The following is a 25,646-nucleotide window of genomic DNA, read 5'->3' on the forward strand; positions in this document are numbered from 1 at the left end:
GTATAATCATAAAGTTAGAAGATTGTCAGCAAATTTTCATCGTTATCCGGAAAAAAGAAAAAGATAGTCAGGAAAAACAGACATTGATCTAGCTACAGTTACAATATCGGATTTGGAAGAAAGTGAAAGCGAGGAAGAAAATTTAATATTCTAAGCATTAAACTAGTGAAATGATTACAAAACGATCAAAATATTTACGATTACGATCTAATACTTTTTCTATTAGCAATCAAAAAAAGTATTAGATCGTAAAAGATTCTATTATTTAGACACATTTTTTTTTTCGCTTTATTTTATTGAATGAAAAAAGTGAAAATTTATAGAAAATTAAATATTCTAGTTGTTTTAAACAGTTTAAAATATGTAAATAAAATAGAAAATGAAATAGTTAATTAAAAGAAGATTATATCAAGTTCATCGATTTTACAAAAATACAGCTGTTAGATTTAATGCAATATAATAATAGTAATAATGTAAATTATAACTAAAGCTACTTTACAACCGCTGAACGTAAATGTTATGACATCTTATGCAAAAATGAGACTTATTATATATGTTATTATAAATAAGTTAAAATAAATAATGCCCCCTCCCCTCCGGCAGGAGTGGAGGAGGGGTTATGAGCAACAAAAAAATCGTGATTAGATTTTTTTATGTTAATTCGAGCCCTGTATATATATAAATATATATATATATTTATGTGTATATGTGTGTATACATGTATAGCATGTTTATTTTTTTGTAGGTTTTCTTTTACTCAAACACAAATTTTTATAATCAGTGCAATAATCAATGTTCAAACATCATCTTCATCATTATCTTTGATACTTTCTCTGCAAAATGATCCATCGACATTTTCTAACCAAAGAACAGGGTTGTTTACAACTAACCTTAGAACATCAAAAAATTCAAGTTACAGTATTGCAGGTATCCTTGAGTTACAGGCTGGCCAACCTCTTTTTATATATTTATATCTTACATCACCAGGAACTTATTCCATACAACCTGGTAGTCGAGTGTGTGTCGCTGCAGTTCAACAAGAGTATGAATCTTTTAATGTTGTTCTTCCTTCTTCTGTAAGTAATTAGAAATCTTTGTCGCTTTTATGATTTTTTAATATACAAAAATATTTTTTATAAACAGAAATATTGTCTATATAATCTATATTTAATTGTTTATATAAAAATGTTTACTTATGATGGCAATTTTGCTACCTCATTTTGTTAAAACCATTAACCATTAGTTATACTAATTGCAGAAGTACATTAAATTTTATCCTTTTTTTAAAAACTCAAAAAAACAAAATTAACTTTAATGACTAATTTTTTGTACTTTTTGATAGAGTTTTCTTACATTAATATTTACATGATTATTTTTTTTTTTATCTCCTTATTTTTGCTTTTTTTTGCAGTGTGTAAATGCATCAAATAAAATAAGCTGGCAAGTGCAGTTTACATACATTGACTAAGTGTTTTATTTTGGCCTGGCAATCTTTTAAATAAAAGAAAGATAAAAAGAAACATATATATATATATATATATATATATATATATATATATATATATATATATATATATATATATATATAATATATATATATATATATATATATATATACATACATATATATCAATGGGCAATTCTATTTTTAACTTTTGTTACACGCGCAACAACTTTATCAAATATTTGCCTATTTAAATTTTAGATTAAACTTTTAATTTATTACTGAAAATGCCACTTAACTTATGTTACACGGAAAAAAAGGTAAAAAAAGTGCATCAACTTTTAGGTCAGATTTCTGCAAATCAGTATAGCGGTTTGTATCAAAAACTTTCACTAGTTGGGAATTCTATACCAGTTTTGAAAATATATAAAAATTTATCAAAGTTGACCGGCTAAGAAAAATAAGCTAGCTTTTTGATACCATATATTTAACTTACGTTACAAAGCAATTATTATCGTGGATTTTTTATATCTATGATTAAGAGTTAGAATTATGTAACAAAAGAATTGCAAAAGTACGAACTCGTTCATTAAAAATATTTAACGAACGGAATTCTAAAAAACTGATGGCACTCATCCTGAGTGATTTTGATTTTCTGAGTATTTTGTAACATTCTAACTAGCCATTTTGTAATCATTTAAAAAATTTTTATAACATTTATAACATAGTAGAAAATCACTTAACAAAATTTTTGTTAAGTGATTTTCTACTAATATATATATATATATATATATATATATATATATATATATATATATATATATATATATATATATATATATATATATATATATATATATATATATATATATATATATATATATATATATATATATATATATATATATATGGTATATATATATATATATATGTGTGTGTATATATATATATATATGTGTGTATATATATATATATGTGTGTATATATATATATATATATATATATATATATATATATATATATATATATATATATATATATATATATTAGTAGAAAATCACTTAACAAATTTTTTTTCATTTTACACTTTGTTTCATCAACAAAGATTCATCAGAAATTAATCTTTGTTTCATTTCTTATGAATCTTTGTTGATGAAACACAGTGTAAAATGAAAAAAAATTTTGTTAAGTGATTTTCTACTAATATATAATTGCTCTGTTCTTTTAAGAACATTGAGCACTCTATTGTGTAGAATACATTTTAAAGTTGTTTAAATATATATATGTATATATATATATATATATATATATATATATATATATATATATATATATATATATATATATATATATATATATATATATATATATATATATATATTTAAAAAATTTTTTATTTTACACTGTGTTTCATCAACAAAGATTCATCAGAAATGAAACAAAGATTAATTTCTGATGAATCTTTGTTGATGAAACAAAGTGTAACATGAAAAAAATTTTTGTTAAGTGATTTTCTACTAATATCAAGCCTTTCCAGAAAGTTGGTGCGGTTTTATGCTTTGTTTGTTCAAGCATGTGGACAATGTATTAAGTTAAGACAACTTGACCTGGGCTGTTTGCATGTTTTAATATATTAGGCGACTGCTCCTATGGGGTAGTAAATACAATCAAATGTTATATATTTTAATGATTGTATTACTGATTTTTTATATTTTTACATTAGAAACTTGATACATCAAAAGTGCAAAAATATGTTATAATATATGTTATATATGTTTTATACCTAAAATACTAAATAAACTGTCTTTTTATTTTTGCTAAATATGTATCACTATTTTTTTTGACTTGGATCAAACCTTATTACTGAAAATAAAAACCATCATTAAAATATGAAAATAGAAGCAGTAAAAAGTTATGTAACTTATTTTCCTTTTTTTTCCTTAAAGTTTTGTTAAGCTTAGTTTGTTCTACGATCTTAATATCTCAAATGGCCATGGCCAAGTTGTCCAACTAAACACTTTATGCATGGACAAACAAGGTGTAAAACCACACACACTTACTTGGATGGCTTGTTTATATATATGTATATATATATATATATATATATATATATATATATATATATATATATATATATATATATATGTATATATATATATATATGTATATATGTATACATATATAGATATATATGGTAGAGCACTCACTTCATAAGGGAAAAGTTCTGAGTTCGATCCTCACCACATCCCTGGTAGTACCGCGTTCAACTCGTTTTTCCGCGCAGCGGCCTTGTTCATCAAGGTTCGTGTTTCGGAGTTATAGAGTTAAGAGAGGGTTATACCACAAATAAGTAGCTTCCTTGTCTGTAGTGACCTTCTTGGCCTTGAGGAGGTGAATTAGTAAAAAAAAAAAATATATATATATGTTACCAACTATAAGTATATATATAAACATATAGTTGAAATATGTATATATATATAAATATGTATATATATATATATACTGCGCGAGAGCAGAGAAAAGTTCTCCTAAAACAAACATGACAAATGTTTGTGACTTTCTTTAAGATCAAAAAATGCAGATGGGGTGAGTAAGAATACAATACAAAAATCAAATTAAGGTTTAACACTTCAGGAGCAAAGGAAATAACAAAATTAGAAGTGTAATAACATGAAGGAGGAAACACATCAGAAAAACAAAAAGGTATTCTAAGGTATTAATATTGAGAAGTGCCAAATTTTGATGTCTTTTAGCGAGCTTTGATTTCGAACAATTTTGCAAAAAAGTAGGTAATTTTTTTTGCAGAAATATTGTAATATAAGACAACATTTAATAAATACGACATCCCTAGCATACCCAAATATGAGAGAAGCTTTGGTCTTGGGTATCTGTTTATTCCTTTAAAAAATTGTTTAACTTATTAAATACAAAATTTAGTTTTATACTTGTTACAAGCGTTTGTAACATTAATATAACAAGCATCATTTATTGGGTCATGAAGTAATTCTTTAGACAAGCGTTGTCTTTGGGTTTCACACTATCTATCCATTTATTTGTTGACAACAAATAAATAATAAAAAATTTGATAAAAAGTTTGACAAAGAGCTATAAAAGTTTCTACTGCTTATAAAGTTGTTTTATATTTTCTTATTGTAATAAAATTAAAAGTTCTACAATAAGAGTGGATCAAAAGGTTTTGTAGTAAAAAGTGAGAGAAAAAAACTTTAATAATTCAAATTATATTTCATTAAGTTCAAATTATTTGAATTATATTGCTCAAATTATTTTTTGGAAAAAGTTTCTTTGAACAGAAGTAAAGTATTTTTTTTAGTTTAATTTTTGGTTTAATGTTTGCAATAATCACTGGTTTAAAGTTTGCAATAGAAAGTTTCAATGGCAAAAAAAACATTAACTATTCAACATGTTTACGATTTGAACAAAAATTTTATCCTCATTTGCTTTCTGTTTTAAATCTGATATTGTTACTGTAGGTAAATCTATGTTTAACTTTTAGGAATGCTCCTCGCTGCAATTAAATTTATAATTATTTTGTGTTAGAATTCTCTTAAATTTTTCCAATTTTTTATTTATTTATTTTAAATTTCAATTTCAAAATTATTGGAACAGGAGGTTTTTAGAAGACTAAAATTCTTTTGTTTAAATAGATATCTTTTTGAAAAAAAATCCTAAAAAAAACTTGTTTATTTACAGAAAATGTTTAATCTTGATATCGCTTTAAATAAAATGAAAATATTTTTTTAAATTGGTATCGCGTTTTTCATATTCTATTTAAGATTACTTGTTAAAATAATTTTTAGATAAAAGTTTAAAATGTGTTAACAACATACAAAATATAAATAGAAACATTTGTAGACCACACAGGTAAAACCACAGGTGTCACATCTTCTCATTTTGAGAAAAATGAAATTTAGTGTTCAAAGACATTCTAATTATTGATATTGAATTTAATCAAAAGTATTTTTTATGATGTTTTAGTCCTTACACAACATATAAATGCAGTTTTTTTGCTAAATGCAAATAAAAAAATTTCACTTTCATTTGAATACAAGACACTTATTTCGGACATCTTGTAATTTTTCCGTTGTAAATTCGTCAACATGTTGAATAGTTAATTATTTTTTTCCCATTGAAACTTTCTAATGCAAACTTTGAACCAGTGGTTATTGCAAACATTAAACCAAAAATTAAACTAAAAAAATAGATTATTTTACTTCTGTTCAAAGAAACTTTTTCCAAAAAATAATTTGAGCAATATAATTTAAATAATTTGAACTTAGTGAAATATAATTTGAATTATTAATTTTTTTTCTCTCACTTTTTACTATAAAACTTTATAAAACTTTTAAATTTTTTAAAAAAGTGGATAATACAGGTAGACGGGCCCCAAAAACCACATGATTTTTTCTTTTGCTGTATCTTTTGTACAAAACAAATAATTTAACTTTATTTTGCTTTTTTATATTCTTTTATATGGTAAAAGTTCTTCCCAGGGGTTAAGAAGTATTTTGGTATTTTTTGTTTGCTTTTTTTTTTTCAGTAAAGTTTCGCTATATTTTAGTAAGGGACCTCAAAACCCGCATGGCTTAAATTGTTTATAACTTTTATGAAATTAGTTGCAACTTTCCAATTTTTTGGAATAGCTTGTTATATTAAAATCCCCTTCATATGGTAGTTTGATTGCAAACTTATATTTTAGGGAAGTACCTAAAGCGCTACAAAAACCACATGCTTGGGACCCCAAAAACCACATTAATTATATTATTTTTAACAAAAATATAAGTGATGTTACAAAAATTCATGATTTAAAGTAGATTTATAGTAGTTGGAGCTATCTTTTTGATGATAATGAATTTATATAGAGATTTTATTTTACGCTCCTGCTTAGAGGATAGTTTTAGTTCAGTTTGCAGTATGTGAATTTGCGATATTATTTTATTTGTAAGCAAATAAATAAACATGAGTAACAGCAACAAAAAATTCAAAACTCGCTTGCAAATGAAGTCACTAAATCCAAGTTCTAATGCTGAAGCACTAATTAAAAGAAAAGCTATATTAGAAAAAAAAACAACAACTTGAAGCTGCTGTTCAATGGTGTAAAGAAAACAATGTAAGAGGACATGCTGCAATTAAAACAAGACAATATCCACTTATTAAAGGTCGTGAAACAATAAACCGTAGACTTGATGGGAAAATAGTCAATGGTCTTGAAAGACAGTACTGTGCAATTCTCTTGGAGGAAGAAGTGATGTCAATTGTTTCATACATTAGGAATAAAAATCGAGTAATGCAAGGCATAAACAAAGCAGAACTAACAAAACTTGTCCTTGATGTTCTGAAAGTTAGACAATACACAAATAAAAGATTGAAAGGTGGCAGAAAATTCATAGCATTATCTGCAAATGCAAAAAATGCTTTGACACAAAACAAGTATTTATGTTTCTTATATATATTTTTAAAAGGTAGTAATAGTCAACATGTTAAGATATAAAGAGATTGCTTGTAGTCCAGGAGTTGAAGCTTTGTAAGAGAAGCTTTTTTAGTTAATTTTTTATTTTTGTTTTAAACACAGGTTAGGTAAATCGTTTTGGATGCGCTTTAAAGCTAAGAATCCAAGCTTAACACTCAAGCGACAAGGAAATGTGTCAATAAATAGAGCTCTCAATTGCACGAGGGAAATGGCATGTCTCCACCTTGGTATGAGTTAACATTGACTTTTTTATTTTATAGTATACAATAGCTTCATTTAAAATTTAACTCATAGCTACACCTTTTTATTAGTTTATGTATTGCTACTGTACATTTATGAAAAATAGTTCTATCAAAACTGAGTTACTAATTGATTTTCATGGTTGCCTTTAGACGCTCTTGCAGAAGAATTGATTGAGACTGGCATTATGACTGAAGCAGAACAAAAGGGGACAGGAGTTTGGTCTGGAAATATTGATACATGCAGAATATTTAATCACGACGAAACACCACAGTTCATCAATTTTGGTGTTGATGGTACTCCTGCTGGTCTTGTTTTTGCTGCAAAAGGGGAAACATGTTGTAAAATGATCAGAGAGAACCGTGAATGCGTCACCATACATCCTCTAGTGTCATTTTCAGGTAGTTATTGCCTTATCCCTTTTTTGATAAATATTTATAATATGGATTGAATAGATGATATGTATTATCTTTCTTTGTAATTGTAGGAGACCTTTGTGTCTGTCAAATCCTTTTTGGTACCGTTGGAATAACTAATCAAATGGCTGCAAAGGAAGCTGTGGTAAGTATTCCGCATCTTCTGATAACAACTTGCAACCATGGTGTAACTGATCACAACTGAATATGAATATCTTACTGAAAAAAAAGTGGCACGACCAGTAGTTTTGCTTTCTGATGGGCATTGTTCACGCTTTAATTTTGATGTCTTAAAGTTTTTACAATCGAAAAACATACGTATGTTCTTAACTCCACCAGATACCACTGGTGTGACACAGCTTTTAGACCAACTCAACAAAAACCTTCATCATGAGTATCGTGGTATGAAAGCAAATATTTTTGCTGATTTCAATTCACTAAATAAAGAAGCTTTTATGATGATTTTAGGACGTATTTGGAACAACTGGGCCCCAAGACAATCTATAATCAAAGCTGCAAGACGTGTAGGAGTAACTTCCACATCATTAAGCGTCAATGACATGCAACAGGACAAGTTTGCATGAGCTGCTTTGTGTATTGATTTTCCAAAAAGTGTTACATCCAGTACAACAACTCCTGGAAGTTATACTATTAAATCTCCTGATAAAAGAAAAAATTCAGCTCAGTATTGGAAAGAAAAGTTTGAGCGTTCTCAAGAGCTTATTCAAGAGCTGAGCGAAAAAAGCATTCAACTTGAAGAAATTCCTGGCTTACTGACAGTACAGAAAGTTAAGCTGAAAGTTTCTAAACTTACTACAAGGGTTACGCAGGTTCACGGATCAATGAAAGGAAAAAATGTGTTGGACTTAGTGAAGGTAATTCAAGATAATAAAAATCAAGAAATAAAAGATAAGGAAGAAAAAAGATGGAACAAAGAAAAACAAAAAGAAGCATTTTTACGGTGTAAAAATGAATGCAGCTGTGGAAAAGGTGTGTGCCATGCCATAAAGCTACAGCAATGCTCTTCTTGCCACAATGTACAAAAATCTGTCTGTGGAAAGTTATCTTGTAAAGTGGATGGAAAAAAACCAATAATGTTTTTAGCTGCTGCAGTAACCAACAACTCACTCAAACGTAAGGTTATTGAGCATGAAAGTGATGAAGATACTAGAAGTTAGAAGGATGCACCAAGAAAGTGACCTTACAGTGATAAGGAGATAATTCCATTATTCTTAGTCAATTAGTTGATCAACTTATTAAAGAGTCAATAGTTTCAAAGATGTATAAAAACACTTTTAAATTGTCTTAAAGACTAAAGAGCAACATTTCAATTTTTTTTATACAAATAACTAGCAAAAAAGTAATTTTACTTGATTGTTAATAGAAAAATAAATGTTAATAGAAAAAAGCAAAACTCCATTTTAATATTGAGTTTTTGATCCATGTATATATATTTTTTAGTAAGGGACCCCAAAGACCACACAGAAACTCTACTTTGGTTAAGATAAAATATTTTAGCAACTGTCTTTTTCATTTATTTTCTTGTGTTTTTTTTGTAGAAGTATGACATAAATCTTTACAAAAAATACTACTTTGCAAACTTAAATGAAAATTTCAAGTATTTATGGACTATAATGTCAAAATGTTATAAAATTGAAAAAAAAATTTTTTTATTGTTTTTAGTATAATTTTCAAAAATTTATGCTAATTTGGTTATTTTTAACAGTTTCTTTTCAAAAAACTATCTTGTCTAATAAAAAAATCTATTTTGCTGCTTGATAAGGCTTTATCTATGAGTTACAGGTGCTAATGTGAGCGTGTGGCTTTTGGGGTCCATGAGTTTTTGGGGCCCGTCTACCTGTATAGTAAATGTAAAAGTAAAAGATGATGTATAAAATATATAATTCATTACATAAAATAAAAATTATTATGCAATAATTTAAAATGTATTAATTTTATATTTTATCAGTTGAATAATTTTTTATTTTGTCAATATAATTTAGATCTTATCAAAATTATATGTGCATTTCAATTGGCGCTCTTTTTCATTCCTTTTTTTTTTTTTTTTTTTTTTTGCAACAACTTTTAAAAAAACATTGCAGTTTTTTATTTAAATAATTGATATATTTTTTTAAATGACTTTGTATTTTTTTTATTTTAGTTACAATAATAATTATATTATTGAAAGAAAAAATTATACTTTTGCGATAACCGCAAATTGCACCCATAAATCATTTTAGAGGAGTGTGGACAATAGCTAAAGCTCTTACTTTCCATCAAGGCCTATATATATATATATATATATATATATATATATATATATATATATATATATATATATATATATATATATATATATATATATATATATATATATATATATATATATATATATATATATAAATATAAAACCCTTGTAATTATGTGGTAGTGGTGCAGTGGTAGAGCACTCGCTTCATAAGCGAGAGGTTCCGAGGTCGATCCCCACCATGTTCCTGGTAGTACTGCGCTCAACTTGTTTCTCCACGCATAGGCTTGTTCATCAAGTTTGGTGTTTTGAAGTTATAGAGTTGAGAGAGGGTTATAACGACAATTAAGTAGTCTCCTTATCTGTAGTGGCTTTCTAGGCCTTGGGGAGGTGAAATAACAAAACAAAAAAAATTAAAAAAAATTAGGAAAAATGAGGTCGGCATTAATTTGTCAACTTCAATCTTTTAGAGGTTGGCATCAGGTTTGCAAAAAATATTTGATACAAAGGTCTTACCATAAAACATTGAAACTATGTTGGCCTTTTTTTGCCAACCTTAAACACTTTGAGGTGGGAAGTTAGGTTAGCATTGTCCAATGCCGACCCTAATTCCAAGGGATATATATATATATATATATATATATATATATATATATATATATATATGTATATATGTATATATGTATATATATATATATATATATATATATATATGTATATATGTATATATGTATATATGTATATATATATACATATATGTATATATGTATATATATATATATATATATATATATGTATATATATATATACATATAATTATAATAATGATAAGCTGCGGCGAACAATAAAATGTCGCTTGAAAGGGGTGGCAACCCTTTAGCTCTTTGCCAGTAGAGATTGTCTAAACGTATATACATATATACATATATGTATATATGTATATATATATACATATATATATAAATATATATATATATACATATATATATATATATATACATATATATATATATATATATATATATATATATATATATATATATATATATATATATATATATATATATATATATATGTATATATGTATATATGTATATATATATATTTATATATGTATATATATATATTTATATATGTATATATATATATATATATATATATATATATATATATATATATATATATATATATATATATATATATATATGTATGTTGATTAAACCATTAACTGTATTTTAAATTGGTTTAACTTTAAATATTTGTATCAAAAGGTTTATCAAACAAAGAGTAATGATTGGGTAGTTGTTGACACATGGTCTGAAAGTCAGAAGAGTGACTCATTTGTTTTTACTGAAAAATTAGTTTCTGGTAAGTATACTGCCATGGCAACAGGGATCTATTATTTGTCTGCTAATGTTATTTTTAAAGACAGCAATGGACCAATTTATATTATGATAGCTGTCAATAATCAGTTATCAAAACGAACTGCTTTATATGCAACAAAAGGAAAACCATCAGTAGTTCAAGACAGTCTTAGTGTGTCTGGAGCCTTATTTATTAAAAAAGGTATATTTATTTATTCATTCTTTGTTTGTTTTGTTTATTAATTTATAATAATAGCTTTTCAAATTTTGTTAAATGATTTGTTAATTGATTGAGTGATGTTTATTAATAAATCTGATTGTGTGACATTAGTTAGTTAATACTGTTTGTTTGATGCTAGTGAGTTAATACTGACTAACATCAATTATCAGATGTTGATTAGATTAATGCTGATATTTTCTTTAGATTCTTATGTTAATGTTTATGTCATGATTGAAAATGATAACAGTTGGTCCATAGATATTGATTCAACTTTTTCAATGGTGTTTCTTGGGTATCAGACAAATATTTTTGGTGTAACAACTGTTCTTACAAATAGTTTAGCTTACACTACATCTGGTTGGTTTAAGATTGGAAAATGGAAATCTCAACCTGTAGCAGGCCCATTTTTTGATTTTGGGGGAGGATTTAATCCAGACACTGGAGAGTAAGTAGCTAAAAATGTACTTTTTTTTTTCACTTTTGTTTTTAAATAAATTATACTTGTATCTTTATTTCTTTTTTTTTCAGTTTTGTTGCTCCTAAAGCAGGTTTTTACATTGTGAGTGCTGGAATAAAAATGGTTCAGGCAAGTGCAGTTGGTTCTAGCTTTACTTTAAATGTTGCTGTTAATAGTAATCCATCTACTTTACAATACCAAAATGGAATACAAGACTATCTTCAAAATGGTAATGTTGCACCTACTACAAAGTAAATACTTTTCTTGTGGTTATGTTTTATTCATTGTTAAAATATTTTGAAAAAGCAAAGTTAAAATTATAAACTTTTATGTACTTGTTACCAATAGTTACTAAGAATTTTATCAGTTTTTTGTAAATTATGTCTTACTATTTAGTTTTTAGTTATTTGTCTTCTATGTTGGTTTTTAGTAAATTTTAGTTTATATATTATTTTTATTTTTATTTTATTTATGATATTTTATAAATAATTTTATTATTTTGTACTTTATACTTTTTTTAATCTTTTAAAACAGTGATTTTTACTCATTGGTTGTGTCTGGTTTGGTATTAGTTAATGTAGGTGACAGCATTAATCTTTATATTCAATCTGTTGCTGATCCATCTTATACAATAAGTCAAGACAGCTATGTGTCAATTGTTTTTATTAGCTCTACCAATAATTTATATTCATCTGGAATGCAGTTAATGCTAGATCCAACACTTGATCAACAGCAGAGTGCTTCTGATTGGTCTAAAGTTAAATATTGGCAGAACAACCGGGTGAGCACTGCAACTGGTGTTTTCAGCAGTGGTAAACTTTTTTTTTCTTTTTAAAATTTGGTTTTTTAATTTATGAGTTAAAAAAATTTATTTTGTTTTTTAGTTCTAAAAATTAACACCAAAGTTAATATATTTTGTTTAGGAAATAAAAACTAAATATTTTGTGTTTAGGAAATCTTCTAAAACTAGATTCAGTCATGGGTACAGTAACAGTTCAAGAGACAGGAATTTATTATATTTTTGTAAATCTTGCAATTGCTCCTGATTTGAATAATTATCAAATAGGTTTGATTGTTTATTTTAATTTTTTAGATTTTAAATTTTAAATCTGTAGTTTTTAAAACTACCGAATAAAATTTAGATTTATTAACTAAAACGATTAGTATAATAACAATAACAATAAATAACTGTTTACAGGGTTGGACTGGAATGGTGTGCGATCAAGCACTATTGCTGACCATGCCGATGGTTTCATTTTTTGACAACTTGACCATGGTTGTTTATATGTTTTGGTGATTTAAAATTTCTAAAATGCGATGAATGTAGAAACGCTAAGCTAAACTTAAACAAGAAAAAAATTGAAAAAAACACTCAAGGAAAAAAAATCCTTAATAAAAAAAGAAACGAAAAAAAAATTTGTTACAAAAAAGAAATTATAGCGCTAAAATAAAAAAAATAAGCGCTAAAATAAAAAAAAAAAATTTTTTATATTTAAAAAACGTTTTTAATTATGTTTGAATTAAATGTTAAAATTTATCTTTTGAAACATTTTATAAAAGTTACGCAAAACACTTTTAAATCAAGTAACAAGTTACTACTAATGATTGTTTAATAAATGAATAAATTTTATCAAAAAATCTTTTATTAAAATATCACTTTTATTAAAAACATATCACTTTTATTAAAAAGTGTTGTACATAATATTTTTAAATTGTATAAACTTTATTTTTACAAAAAAGTTGCAAAAAAAAAAGAAAAAAAAAGTTGCTTAAAAAAAAAACGTAGTCTTTTTAAAATAGTAATTTTTATTAATTTCATGCTCTAATTCTAGTCTATTCTAAGTCTAGTTGAAAAAAAGGTTTTGAACTTTTTTATTCGTAAAAATAAGAAAAATAAATAAATAAAATGTGCCTGCGATTTAAATAAAATGAACTGCCAATAAGCAATTTAATTAAGTTTTATTTGAGTATAACAACTTTATTAATAAGCGCTTTACTTAATGAATTTAAAAATTAGTGTAAAAGATTTAAACTCATTCATTCCTATCGTAATTAAAAAAAATTTTTTTCAAAAAATAAAATGTTTGTTTAAAAGAAATTAAAAAATCATAAGTTTAATTATAAAAATTAGTCATATGAACATTACAAAATGCTTCAAAACTTCTCCCTTAAGCAACAAAATCCATGCTTATATAAGTAAATAAAGTTATTTTATATTCTTGTATAATTCACATAAAGTGTGTAAAAGCTAGTAGTCTTGTTGCTAGTGTGAAAAACTAGGTTACAAAAGCTGTGTGTGTTACAAAAGCTGTGTGTGTTACAAAAGCTGTGTGTGTTACAAAAGCTGTGTGTGTTGCAAAAGCTGTGTGTGTTACAAAAGCTGTGTGTGTTACAAAAGCTGTGTGTAATACAAAAGCTGTGTGTGTTACAAAAGCTGTGTGTGTTACAAAAGCTTTGTGTGTACAAAATATGTGTGTGTACATTAGCTTTGTTACAAAAGTTACAAAAGGTTTTAAAATTTTTTTTTTTTTTTAAACATCTTTGCTTCCAACAAGGCTGCAAGCAGCCACTAATTAAAGTTGGAAGTTACTGAAAGAGAAAAGATGAAGATTGTAGAGCAAGATAACGATTGACGGACGACTTAAAAGATTGCAAATTATATGAACCAGGAAAGCAAGATGAAGGAAGCGAATTCCAAAGAGCTGATGTTCGAGGAAAAAAACTAGACGAATAAGCATTTTTGAAGCACTAAGGAACAGACACAGAAAAATGATGACACTTAATTGAATGACAAGTAACACAAGAATGAATTATAGTAGATAGCACAAAAGATGCAAGCTCTTTAGAGCAGTGCCCATTACAGTATTTGTAGAAAAGAGAAAGAGAAGCAACATTACGACGATGTGATAATGGTTAGAGGTTGGCTGCAAGAGCAGGTCAAACAATGTTTACAATGTGTTTTTGCACCTTGTCTAAAAGAGAAAGGGCATCATTAGAAGATCCGCCCCAGATATGGCAACAGTATTCCATACAAGGCCGGATTTGAGATTTATAGAGATAGAGAATAGAATCCGAAGAAAGAAAGTGACGAGCTCGATAAAGAGATGCAACCTTAGCAGATGCTAATTTTGCAACTGATTTGATATATGGTTTCCAAGAAAGATTGGAAGTAAGAATTAATCCTAGAAGATGAAGAGTAGGTGACTCATCGAGTACATCACCGTTCATAAATATAGGAAGATTTAAATTATTGCGATAACGATTGGCTGAAAAAAATTGAGTTTTATCTGAATTAAAGTTCACCAGCCACTGTGAGCCCGATGCTGTAGCATGGGGCTCACAGTGATCTTTTTCAAGCTCAAATGCCCCCTCCAAGCAATCAGAGGGTGATGGTTTCTTATCACGACAAGAATAAATGGTAGTATCATCAGCAAACAATGCCAACCTTAGATGTGAGAATATCTGAAAGATCATTAATGTAAATTAAAAAGAGTATAGGGCCAAGGATAGAACCTTGAGGAACCCCTGAAGTTACAGAATAAGAAGAAGAGTATTGTCCATCAAGGACAACTTTTATGCTACGATTGGAAAGGAAGGATTCAATGATCTTAAAGATGTTGCCGGATACACCATAAGAAGAAAGCTTATGGAGAAGACCAGCATGCCAAACTTTATCAAAAGCTTTTGAAATGTCGAGAGCGATGACTTTAACCTCTCCAACTTTATCTAATGCACGATAAAACCTGTCAGTTATTACTGTTAGCAAATCAGCTGTAGAACGAGAAGATCGAAATCCATATTAATGGTCAGAAAGTAAGTTATTAGATTCAAGATGAGAAATTAAGTGTTTTTTAATTAAAGATTCAAAAACCTTGCTTATGATAGGAAGAAGACTTATAGGACGGTAGTTAGACGAATTGGATCGTTCTCCAGAATTTTTGAAGATAGGGATAACAGATGCCGCTTTCCAGCAGGCTGGAAAGCAAGACTCTGGTAAGCACTTGTTGAATAGTTTTGAGAGTATGGATGACAGCCCCGGAGAACACTTCTGCAAGACAATAACAGGTATGTTGTCCGGGCCACAAGCTGTAGAAGAGTCCAGGCAGGAAATCACTTTAGATACAGATGCTGAAGTGATTCGAATGTCAAGCAATGGATCAATCTGTTTGTTGGCAATATCAGGTAGAATGCAACTAGTGGAATCAAGAGATGATATTGATGAAAAGTTTTTCGCAAACAATTCGGCTTTGTCTTTAGGTGAGGTGACAAAGTCTAACTTATTCATAAATTAAAGTAACTTAAAAAAAATTCTTTTTAAAAATAATGGTTTGAAAGATTTTTAGGAAGACATGGAAAAGTAGTTTTTAACGTTTAAATTTATAATAAAAAATACATCCCAATATATAGCATTTTTTGTTAATTTACTCATGCGTTTATTTAAACAGTTATTATAATTAATTTTATGGTTTTATTTAAAGCCTTCGCGTAAAATAAATACTTTAGAAATGATCAATGATTAAAAGTTATTCATAACATAACATAACACTTTTTTTATTGCATTCAAATTGTTAAAACATCAAAACAGCTGTGGTCAAGTTGTAAAGAAAAAAAGTATTAGCGTGGTCAGTTACAGAGTACGATTGCACACCATTCTTGTCCAAGCCTGATTTACAAGTAATTATAAGATTGAAAAAACAAAAAATAATACTAGGGAAAACTTGGACTAGTTCCCACTGTTTACACTCTTCAGCTCTGTGACATTTATTTAATGGCATTTGTTTGGCATTTGTTTGGAAATGATAAAATTAAGTTAATGATAATTGTTTTTAATAGTTAATATATTTTTAATTATTATTATTTACATAAAAATTAAGTTAATGGTATTAAGCAATGATAAAATTAAGTTTTTTTTTTTTTTTTTTTTTTTTTTGTTATTCACCTCCTCAAGGCCACTACAGATGAGGAGGCTACTTAATAGTGGTTATAACCCTCTCTCAACTCTATAACTCCGAAACACAAACCTTGACGAACAAGGCCGCTGCGCGAAGAAACAAATTGAGCGCAGTACTACCAGGGACGTGGAAATAAGTAATGAAGTTAAATAAATAAAGTTCGATAAATGTTTTGAATGTCTTCATAAAATGAAATTGTTTTGAATAACTTCATGAAATGAAGTTGTTTTAAATTTCTTTATGAAATGAAGTTGTTTTGAATGTCTTCATGAAATGAAGTTGTTTTGAATGTCTTCATGAAATGAAGTTGTTTTAAATGTCTTCATGAAATGAAGTTGTTTTAAATGTCTTCATGAAATGAAGTTGTTTTAAATGTCTTCATGAAATGAAGTTGTTTTGAATGTCTTCATGAAATGAAGTTGTTTTACATGTCTTCATGAAATGAAGTTGTTTTGAATGTCTTCATGAAATGAAGTTGTTTTAAATGTCTTCATGAAATGAAGTTGTTTTGAATGTCTTCATGAAATGAAGTTGTTTTAAATGTCTTCATGAAATGAAGTTTTAAATGAAAATGAAAATAATATAAATTAATTAATAGTAGTTTAGTTATATTCTTTTTTCTATTTATTTAAATGTTTATTTCTACTACTTTAATAAAAAAATTTTTTAATAGTAATAAATAATTAAATTTAAAATTTTAATAGCTGTTTACACAACATTAACGTCTATGACATCATTAATAACAAGATTTAGTGATAAAGATCATTCTCAATACACAATGAAGGTTTACGGTGCTTTATACCTGTACAAAGGTCAGGAGCTATCGATTAGGGTATTCCTAAATTCTTTTTAATTATTTAATTATTTCTGGTTTATTGATTCATTTTATTAATTTTTAATAAAATTAATAATTTTATTAAAATTATTTTAATAAAATTATTTCTGGTTTATTGATTCATTTTATTAATTTTTACTAAAATTAATAACTTGACATTGTTTTTTTTTAATATTCAAATACTAAATTTTTTACGACTTGTGTTTATTCACTTTTTAAATATATTTAAAATATTTTGAAGTTTTCTTTACATTCTTATAATTCTTTTATTTTGAACTTTAGGTTAAACCATCAGCTGCGAATGCGCAATGGGAAAATCTCCGCTCTTACAGTGGCTGGTCATTTGTTAGAATACCACCTTATTTGCCAATTCCGTCTGTTGGAGCAGGCAAACCGTCTATTGATTCACTTCCATTTATAAAAGTTGGGTAAAAAAGTTTTTTATAAAACTGTTAATAGTTTATAATTTTATATGGTAAAATATACTACACATAATACTATATATAATTTTAATAAATTAGGTTTTTATGAATTTATATTATGTGCTTTAAGTTAATTTTAAGTGTTTTAAGTTAGTTTAACTAAATTTTAAGTTATGTTAATAATTTGGTAATATGGTAGACTCTTTTGAATGAGTTCAGGTTTTTCTCTGCTAAAATAAGGCCATTCAACACTGTCCCTGCTTGTGTAAGACTTGATAAGGTTATATTATACTCTAATGTATTACCCATTGTTTATCAAAATGTTTGTTTCATCTAAAATAGAAAGAGACAATAATGATAAAAGTCACATATTTGTTCTTAACTTTGTTATTATCCAATTTTATACTTTATTTTTTAGAAAATAAGTTTTTTTTTTCTGAATCATTATACTTCCTGAGTCATAATAAGTGTATATCTCTAAATAAATTCTCAGCATGCAAACCAATGATCTTCAAGATTCTATTATGTCTTCATAAAATAAAAAAATTATTAGAAATTATTGTAAATTCAAATACTCAGTAAAACCTATTACATAGCATATAACTTAACTAACCCATGGTGTTTTTTTTTTGTTTTTTTTTAAAGAAAATTATTTTTTTATAGGTATTACACAAGACTAAGAAATTGGAATGTTACAATGTCTACTATTCTTGGTGTTGATGGAGAAGGACTTAATCAAAGGGATGGAGTGTATACTGTTTTTTTAGATGGAGTGTATTTAATATCAAGTACTTTGGTTATCAAAACAAATAAAAGTCAAATTTCCATCGGGTTTGATAATTTTTTTTTCATTATATTTATTATATGTTTATCAGATTTCTGTTGATGAATAAAAAGAAATAAATTATATGAAAGATGATAAAAAAGATATGATAGATTAGTGAGATAAAAAAAAGAGAGATAAGAGAGATAAATAAAATAAAGATGATAAATAACAGAGATAAAGAAAAGAGAGATACCAGAGTTGAATAAAAAAGTCATGATAGAAAAAAGAGGTTAAGTATAGAGAAATAAGAAAGATGAATAAAAAAAAGAAGTCAAAGAATGCCTCACGAGCTTGATATTAAATAGTTTTATCACATTGAGTGAAAAAGATATAGATCTTTTTTATTAGTTATTCCAATTTAATTCATATTTCATTATGTTAATTTTTATTTCAATGTTATTGTAAGATATAAAAAAATTAAAATTACAGAGAAAACATTTTGAGTAAGTGAGATTTTTTGTTATAATAAAGACAACACACTTAAAAAGAAAGTTATAGGGTAGAAGCAGTTGTTAACTTTAGTTTACAACCATTTATTTTATGCTCTGATAAACATTGTCTGTAGTTTTATATGGAAATGTGTTTGTTAGGGTTTGGAATATAAAAGTATTTAAATGGTATTGAAGAAATATGAATTATTATTGGAGTAAATTTTTAAATTATTTAAGTAAGTATAAACATGTAAGCATATTAGTATGAACATTTAAAAACAAGTTGATCAAAATAAATTCATTTTTATGATTGATTATCCACAGAAAATAAGGTGAATACTAGGTGAAAATAAGGAGATACTTATAAACTGCTTTTTATAATGTTAGTTTAGGATTTCTATTGTTAGACAAACCTGTAAGTTCTGAGGTGATAGAGATGTTAAAATTTTGTAGGAATATAGATTTTCCATATTTTTAACATTTGCAAAAAAGTAAAATGCAGAACCTTTGAAAGAAAAATTGGATTTGTGTGGTTCACAAGTTGACCATACTGTTTTTGTAAATAAGATAATAATGCAATCATTATAAATTTAAAATTAATTTTCTATTAAAAAATTTTTATTTCAAGAATAAAGATTGGTATCAATGCAGACTTGAGTGATATTTTAGTGGTTAAATCTGGTGTTGGCCCTTCATATTTATATCCTGTATGTTCTGGTATTTGTACTATTTCAATAACACAAGCAGTACAACTTTTAGTTGGTCACACTGTTGCAATATTTGTCCAATCAGATGCACTGACAACATATGTCTCTGAGTTAAGTGTGATTAGTCTAAAGCTTATTAATCCTCTGAGATTATTGGATGGTTTCTCATGTCAGTTATTATCTGAAATACTGATAAGTTCTTCAGGAGATCAAAAAATAGTGGGATGGTCTGCAGTAGAGTCAATACATTATACAAACTCCACCCAAGCAAATGAATATATTATTTCTAAAGGTGGGATATATTTAGCTGCATTTAATATGGATCTTATAAATATTTATGGCTTTATCAGTATTAAGCAATATTTGGGTACATCTATAATTAACCTTTTTGAGTACTACAATGAAGGATTGTTACCATTTAGTCTATCATCCGCTACTGTAGTTTCTTTAAATGTTGGAGATGTGTACTCATTAAAAATTAATGCTTTGAGTGATAATTCGTATTCCATTGGTAAGCCATCATCAAGTTCACTAACATTCATTGGCGATGATACTTATGGATTTTCTGCAGTGCAGTTTAGAATTAATAACAATTTTTACAATCAAAGCAAATGGTATCCCATTAATGGCTGGATTACAAATGGAAGTTCTTGGTTATTTGAATATGGTCAGGGATTTCTTTCTAGACAAGATTATATTGTTGAAAAATCTGGGTTTTACTTCATTACAGCAAATATAATATTTGATAAAGCTCAAAATGAAAATGTTTTGGAAATGGTTGTTGTTCTTAATAAAGTTGATACAGTATTGTATGATCAAAAAATACTATCTTTAAAATCGTCTACAACATCAACAGTTCGTGGAGGAGTTTTTTTAAACAACTTAGATTATTTGCAACTACTAATAAGACTCAGTTCTAACAATGACAATTTGATAATCAAAAAAGAATCATCATTTTCGATTGTTCGAATTGGTAAGTACAAACATTTATGTTGAATTTTGTTTGAATTACAAGTTTTGTGTCAAAAATAAATAATGTTTTATAAAAATAAACTTTCAAATATGATGCTTATATTGTGACAGAGAAAGGTGTATAAAGGTGGATTAACATTAAGATTTTTAAAAGAAAAATGCAGTAATAAAATCACATGATCATGTTATTTAAGGTTAAGTCATACTCAAAGACAAAAGTAATAATAGAGAGTAATAAAACTAATTAAAAAATCGCAAAATAAATGTGAAAGAGTAAACACATTTTTTTTCAATGGTTGTATTAATATATTTTTAATTGTATTTTGTTGGCAATATGTAACAATTTCAAAAAAACGTTTTAATTTTTTACATTTAACTTAAAACAAGTTTTAAAAATGACAAAAGAAGACATTAGATAAATTACTTTGCACAAATATTTGGAAAATACGAATTGAAGCTACAATTCAATCGCAAAATTGTTGCAAATACATTCCTACACCTATAGTCAAGTTATTTAATGTTTTTCCCAAACAAAATTGATCAAACACAAGTCTGGTAATTGAGGAAAGAAGGTTTTTTAAGATATAAAACTGGTTAGAAAACTGGTTAACAGTTTTATTAATAACCTAAGGCTCTCACAAAAGGAACATTCATAATCCCTATATAAATTCATCAGGCCTCTCACTAAGAGACCAATCATATAACTCTTATAATTTTGTTGTAATAGTTAGAAATAAACATGTTTTTCAAGCTTTCAAATCACAAAATGTGCTTTACTATTCTGAAATTCAAAAAAGGTGCAAGAACCCAATGAAGAAAGTTGTATGAGTATTATATTCCTAAAAATTTTTGTATTATTAAGTGTAATATAAATTATAAATTGTAATATAAATTATATGAAATTAAATCATCAGCAAACTCCTGGCTGTCTATTATAATGCAGAAATATAGAGAAAAAGCAGATAAGAATATTAAAAACACAAAACATGATAAGTTTGCTAAAAAAGTCCTGACTTAGAAAAGTCCTGGCTATTTGCAGGACAAAAATTGTCCTGCAAATAGCCAGGACTTTTTTAAGTACTGGCTATTTGCAGAATAGCTGGCTAAATAGATTGTACACTTTCTGGTAAAATATATGTTAAACAAACAAAGTATGAAGAGAAAAAAAAAATCTATGCAGAAACGTTTGAAAATGTTAGCATGAAATAGTTTTGATTGTTGTTCTTTGTACAAGCTTATGGGTACCACTAAACCAAAAGTTTAGTGATAAAAATTCAGCGATAAAAATTAAATTCTTTGAAATATTTTATCTTCTTAAATTTATGTATTAAAATTAACACTTAGTTCTAAATAAAAGATGATGGGATGGATAAAAGATCTAAATAAAAGATGATGGGATGATATGGATAAAAGATCATTTTTTTAGTTGTTTTTTACTTCCTGTACACGCTTTAATAGAAATAATAGGAAAAAAAGGAAAAACTCAATAGGTAATAAAATAATAACACAATATTTTTTTTGCCTCGTAGAAAAAGTTAGGAAAAGTTTTGTAGTTAAAAGTGATGTCTTACTGAAGTAGCTGCTTCTGAACTTTACTCAACTTTACTCATTTTCCTGTAACTTAATAAACTTTAGTTTGTGTTTCGTTTGGACAATTTTATTATTAAGTCATAAGCAAATTAAGTTGTCATCCTTGACGACCCAAGGTAGCTTTATAATAAGCATTGTTTTGCCAGTTACCTTATGGGTGCATTTGCAATTGCATTGTGGGTGCTCATTGGACTAATGTTGGCATTGTTTATTAAGGTAGATAAATAGATACTTACTGGTGATATACCGATAACACTTTTTTGGCTGATGCCGATACCGATGCTGATACCAATGAATTAACTAATTATTAAAGTTTTGAAAATGTAAAGCTTTAAATTGGGTAAATTTTTTCATAAAATCAGTACTGGTAAACAAATACTTGGGCCCAAATCAGAGCCAAACAATTATTTTAAAAGATATTAGAAAAACACAGATAAAAAAATATACATTTTTTATTTTTTTTTACTATGAAAAGAAAACTTTCAAAAAACTAAATACAATTTTAGAGGAACGCTTTTTATTTCAATTTTTAAAAAGAAAATGGTACTAAGATTAGCAGTTTACTTAGAATTCTTTATTAATTTATTAGTAATTTAGATATCTAAACAACAATCATTTGTTGTTTAGACATAAATTATTTTTAGATATTTAAATTACTTTTAGAATAATTTTATTATTCTAAAAACACAAACCTTGACATGTTCGTCAAGGTTCCTGTTTCGGAGTTATAAAGTTGAGAATGGGTTGTAACCATAACTTAAGTAGCCTCCTCGATTGCTGTGGTCTTTTTGGCCTTAGGGAGGTGAATTTGACGATACTTGGTTATAATTGAACACATAAACTAAGGCTGAACTATTTAGCAATGAACTTCTCTTCTAATAATTGAATCCCGAATCTTATGGTCATTCTCTAACTTTTTTTCTAATTAAACCCATTGTTAGACATTCAAATCGCTTCAGTTTCCATTGCTAAAGTCATATCTTGATTAAACTCTTCTACGACTTGTGGTCCACACAACATTCCTGTCACAGTCTTACAAAATTGTTTTCCAGAACTCTCTTCAATTTTCTCTAAACTATTTAATAAATGCTTGACTGAATCTTGTTTTCCTGCCTGCTGATGATCATGTTCCAGCTGCTGGCATCTGTTGTTCCAACTTTTAAAAACTCTGGTGAACATTCTGATTGTTCCAATTATCGTCCAATCAGTCTTCTTCCTGTTATTAGCAAACTCTTAAATACAAGTCAAGTTATCTTTGAGTCTTTAATAAACAAATTTCTCACATCCCATCTTGAGTCAAATAACTTGCTGTTAGACAATCAATATGGTTTTCGATCCTCTCACTTTACGGCTGACTTGCTAACTGCTGTGACTAAAAGATTTTATCGTGCATTAGATGGAGGCAAAGAGGCTAAGGCTATTGCTCTTGACATATCTAAGGCTTTCGACAAAATTTGGCTTGTTGGTCTTCTCCATAAACTTGTTTCTTTAACTTCATGTTTTCATAAACTTGTGTATCTTTTTTTTGAGATTATCAAATCGTTTCTTTCTAACCGCTTTATTAAAGTCATCCTCGAAGGTCAACACTCTTCTTTATTTCCAGTAAGGTCTTGGGTATCTCCAGGTTTTATGCTTGGTCCTATTTTGTTTTTTATCTACATTAATAATCTTTCCAACAACCTTACATCTAAAGTAGCTCATTTTGCTGATGACTCAGCTCATGCTTTGACAAAATGTCCTTTCTTTTCCTTCACTTATAACAGACAACCAATCTTGAATCTGATCTCACTTCTGTAACTGATTGGGGTTTACAGTGGCTTGTAAATTTTAACTCCAACAAAACTCAATTATTTACTGCAAACAACTTTTGCAGTACTGTCGACACTCTTATAACAGGTGATGCGGAAGTTATCGGAAAAATCCTAATTTCATTATTTGAGCATATTAATTAGTTTTTGTGGTTTTATGCGTAGGCATAAACGTTCTATAAAATATAAACTTTATTATTTGAAACACAATTATTTAAAATGAGGTTAAATGCAGCTGAACGAGAATCTTTTCGAAAGCGACTAAAAATGTTTTTTGTAAATAAACCTAATATAAAAAAAAAAAATCGTAAATCATTTTGAAAAGGAAGGATTTGCAATATATAATAACCTAAAAAAACTTGAAACTGTTCAATCGTTTTCTGATAGAAAGCACCCTGGTTGTCCGACATCCTGGACTAGAGAAAAGAAAGCCGAATTAACGAGATTTGTCAACAATTGAAAAGGGGTCAGTCAGAGAAAAATAGGTATTAAATTTGGTGTAAATCAATTGACAATTGGTCGTCAGTTAAAAAAAATGAATATTAAATATAGAAAACGTGAAAAGACTCCAAAATATACAATAGAACAACAAATAAAGGCAAAGAAAAGAAGCAGGAAACTAGTTAACCAAATCTATAACACAAAATCGCTTCTAGTCATCGATGACGAAAAATACTTTTGTTTTGCAGGGGACAATATGCCTGGATATTCTGGATACTACACAAACAACAAAAAGACATGCCCAGAAAGTGTTCGTTTTATAGGAAAAGAGAAATTTCTAAAAAAATTATTAATGTGGATAGCCATATCTGACCGTGGTATGTCCGAGCCATTGTTTCGCACTTCCAAGGCTGTAGCGATCAATTCATCAATCTATATTAATGAACGTTTAGAAAAACGAGTTCTTCCATTTATTCACAAGTATCATGGAGACTTTAACTATTTATTTTGGTCAGATTTAGCTAATTCTCATCATTCTAAAGGTTCTCTAAATTGGATGGACCAATATGTCTATTACGTTGATAAAGAATCCAATCCCCCAAATGTGCCTCGCGCACGACCAATTGAATATTTTTGGGGACATTTGGCACAGAAGGTTTACGAGGGAGATTGGCAAGCTTCAACAAAGCAAGTTTTGATTGATCGCATTAAACTAAAACTACAAGAAATTGATTTAATCTTTTTACAGTCGCATATGAAAGGCGTCAGAGCAAAATTGAGATCAA

General features: G+C 27.2%; 1 protein-coding gene across 3 annotated transcripts in view; it reads left to right on the forward strand.

The window, feature by feature from the left end:
* LOC124805807 (uncharacterized) overlaps positions 1-25,646 on the forward strand; it is a 93,671-nt gene that overhangs the window by 18,200 nt on the left and 49,825 nt on the right. For all 3 annotated transcript variants that reach the window (XM_065787491.1, XM_065787493.1, XM_065787492.1), the window contains exons 4-13: positions 746-1,076; positions 11,108-11,402; positions 11,625-11,865; positions 11,949-12,128; positions 12,412-12,689; positions 12,830-12,943; positions 17,534-17,661; positions 17,947-18,092; positions 18,750-18,917; positions 19,972-21,023. In XM_065787491.1, coding sequence (XP_065643563.1) covers positions 746-1,076; positions 11,108-11,402; positions 11,625-11,865; positions 11,949-12,128; positions 12,412-12,689; positions 12,830-12,943; positions 17,534-17,661; positions 17,947-18,092; positions 18,750-18,917; positions 19,972-21,023 — 2,933 coding nt within the window. The remainder of the gene's footprint in view (positions 1-745; positions 1,077-11,107; positions 11,403-11,624; positions 11,866-11,948; positions 12,129-12,411; positions 12,690-12,829; positions 12,944-17,533; positions 17,662-17,946; positions 18,093-18,749; positions 18,918-19,971; positions 21,024-25,646) is intronic.

This window comes from Hydra vulgaris, chromosome 01, assembly GCF_038396675.1.
Source record: "Hydra vulgaris chromosome 01, alternate assembly HydraT2T_AEP".
NCBI classification, from domain to species: Eukaryota; Metazoa; Cnidaria; class Hydrozoa; order Anthoathecata; family Hydridae; genus Hydra; species Hydra vulgaris.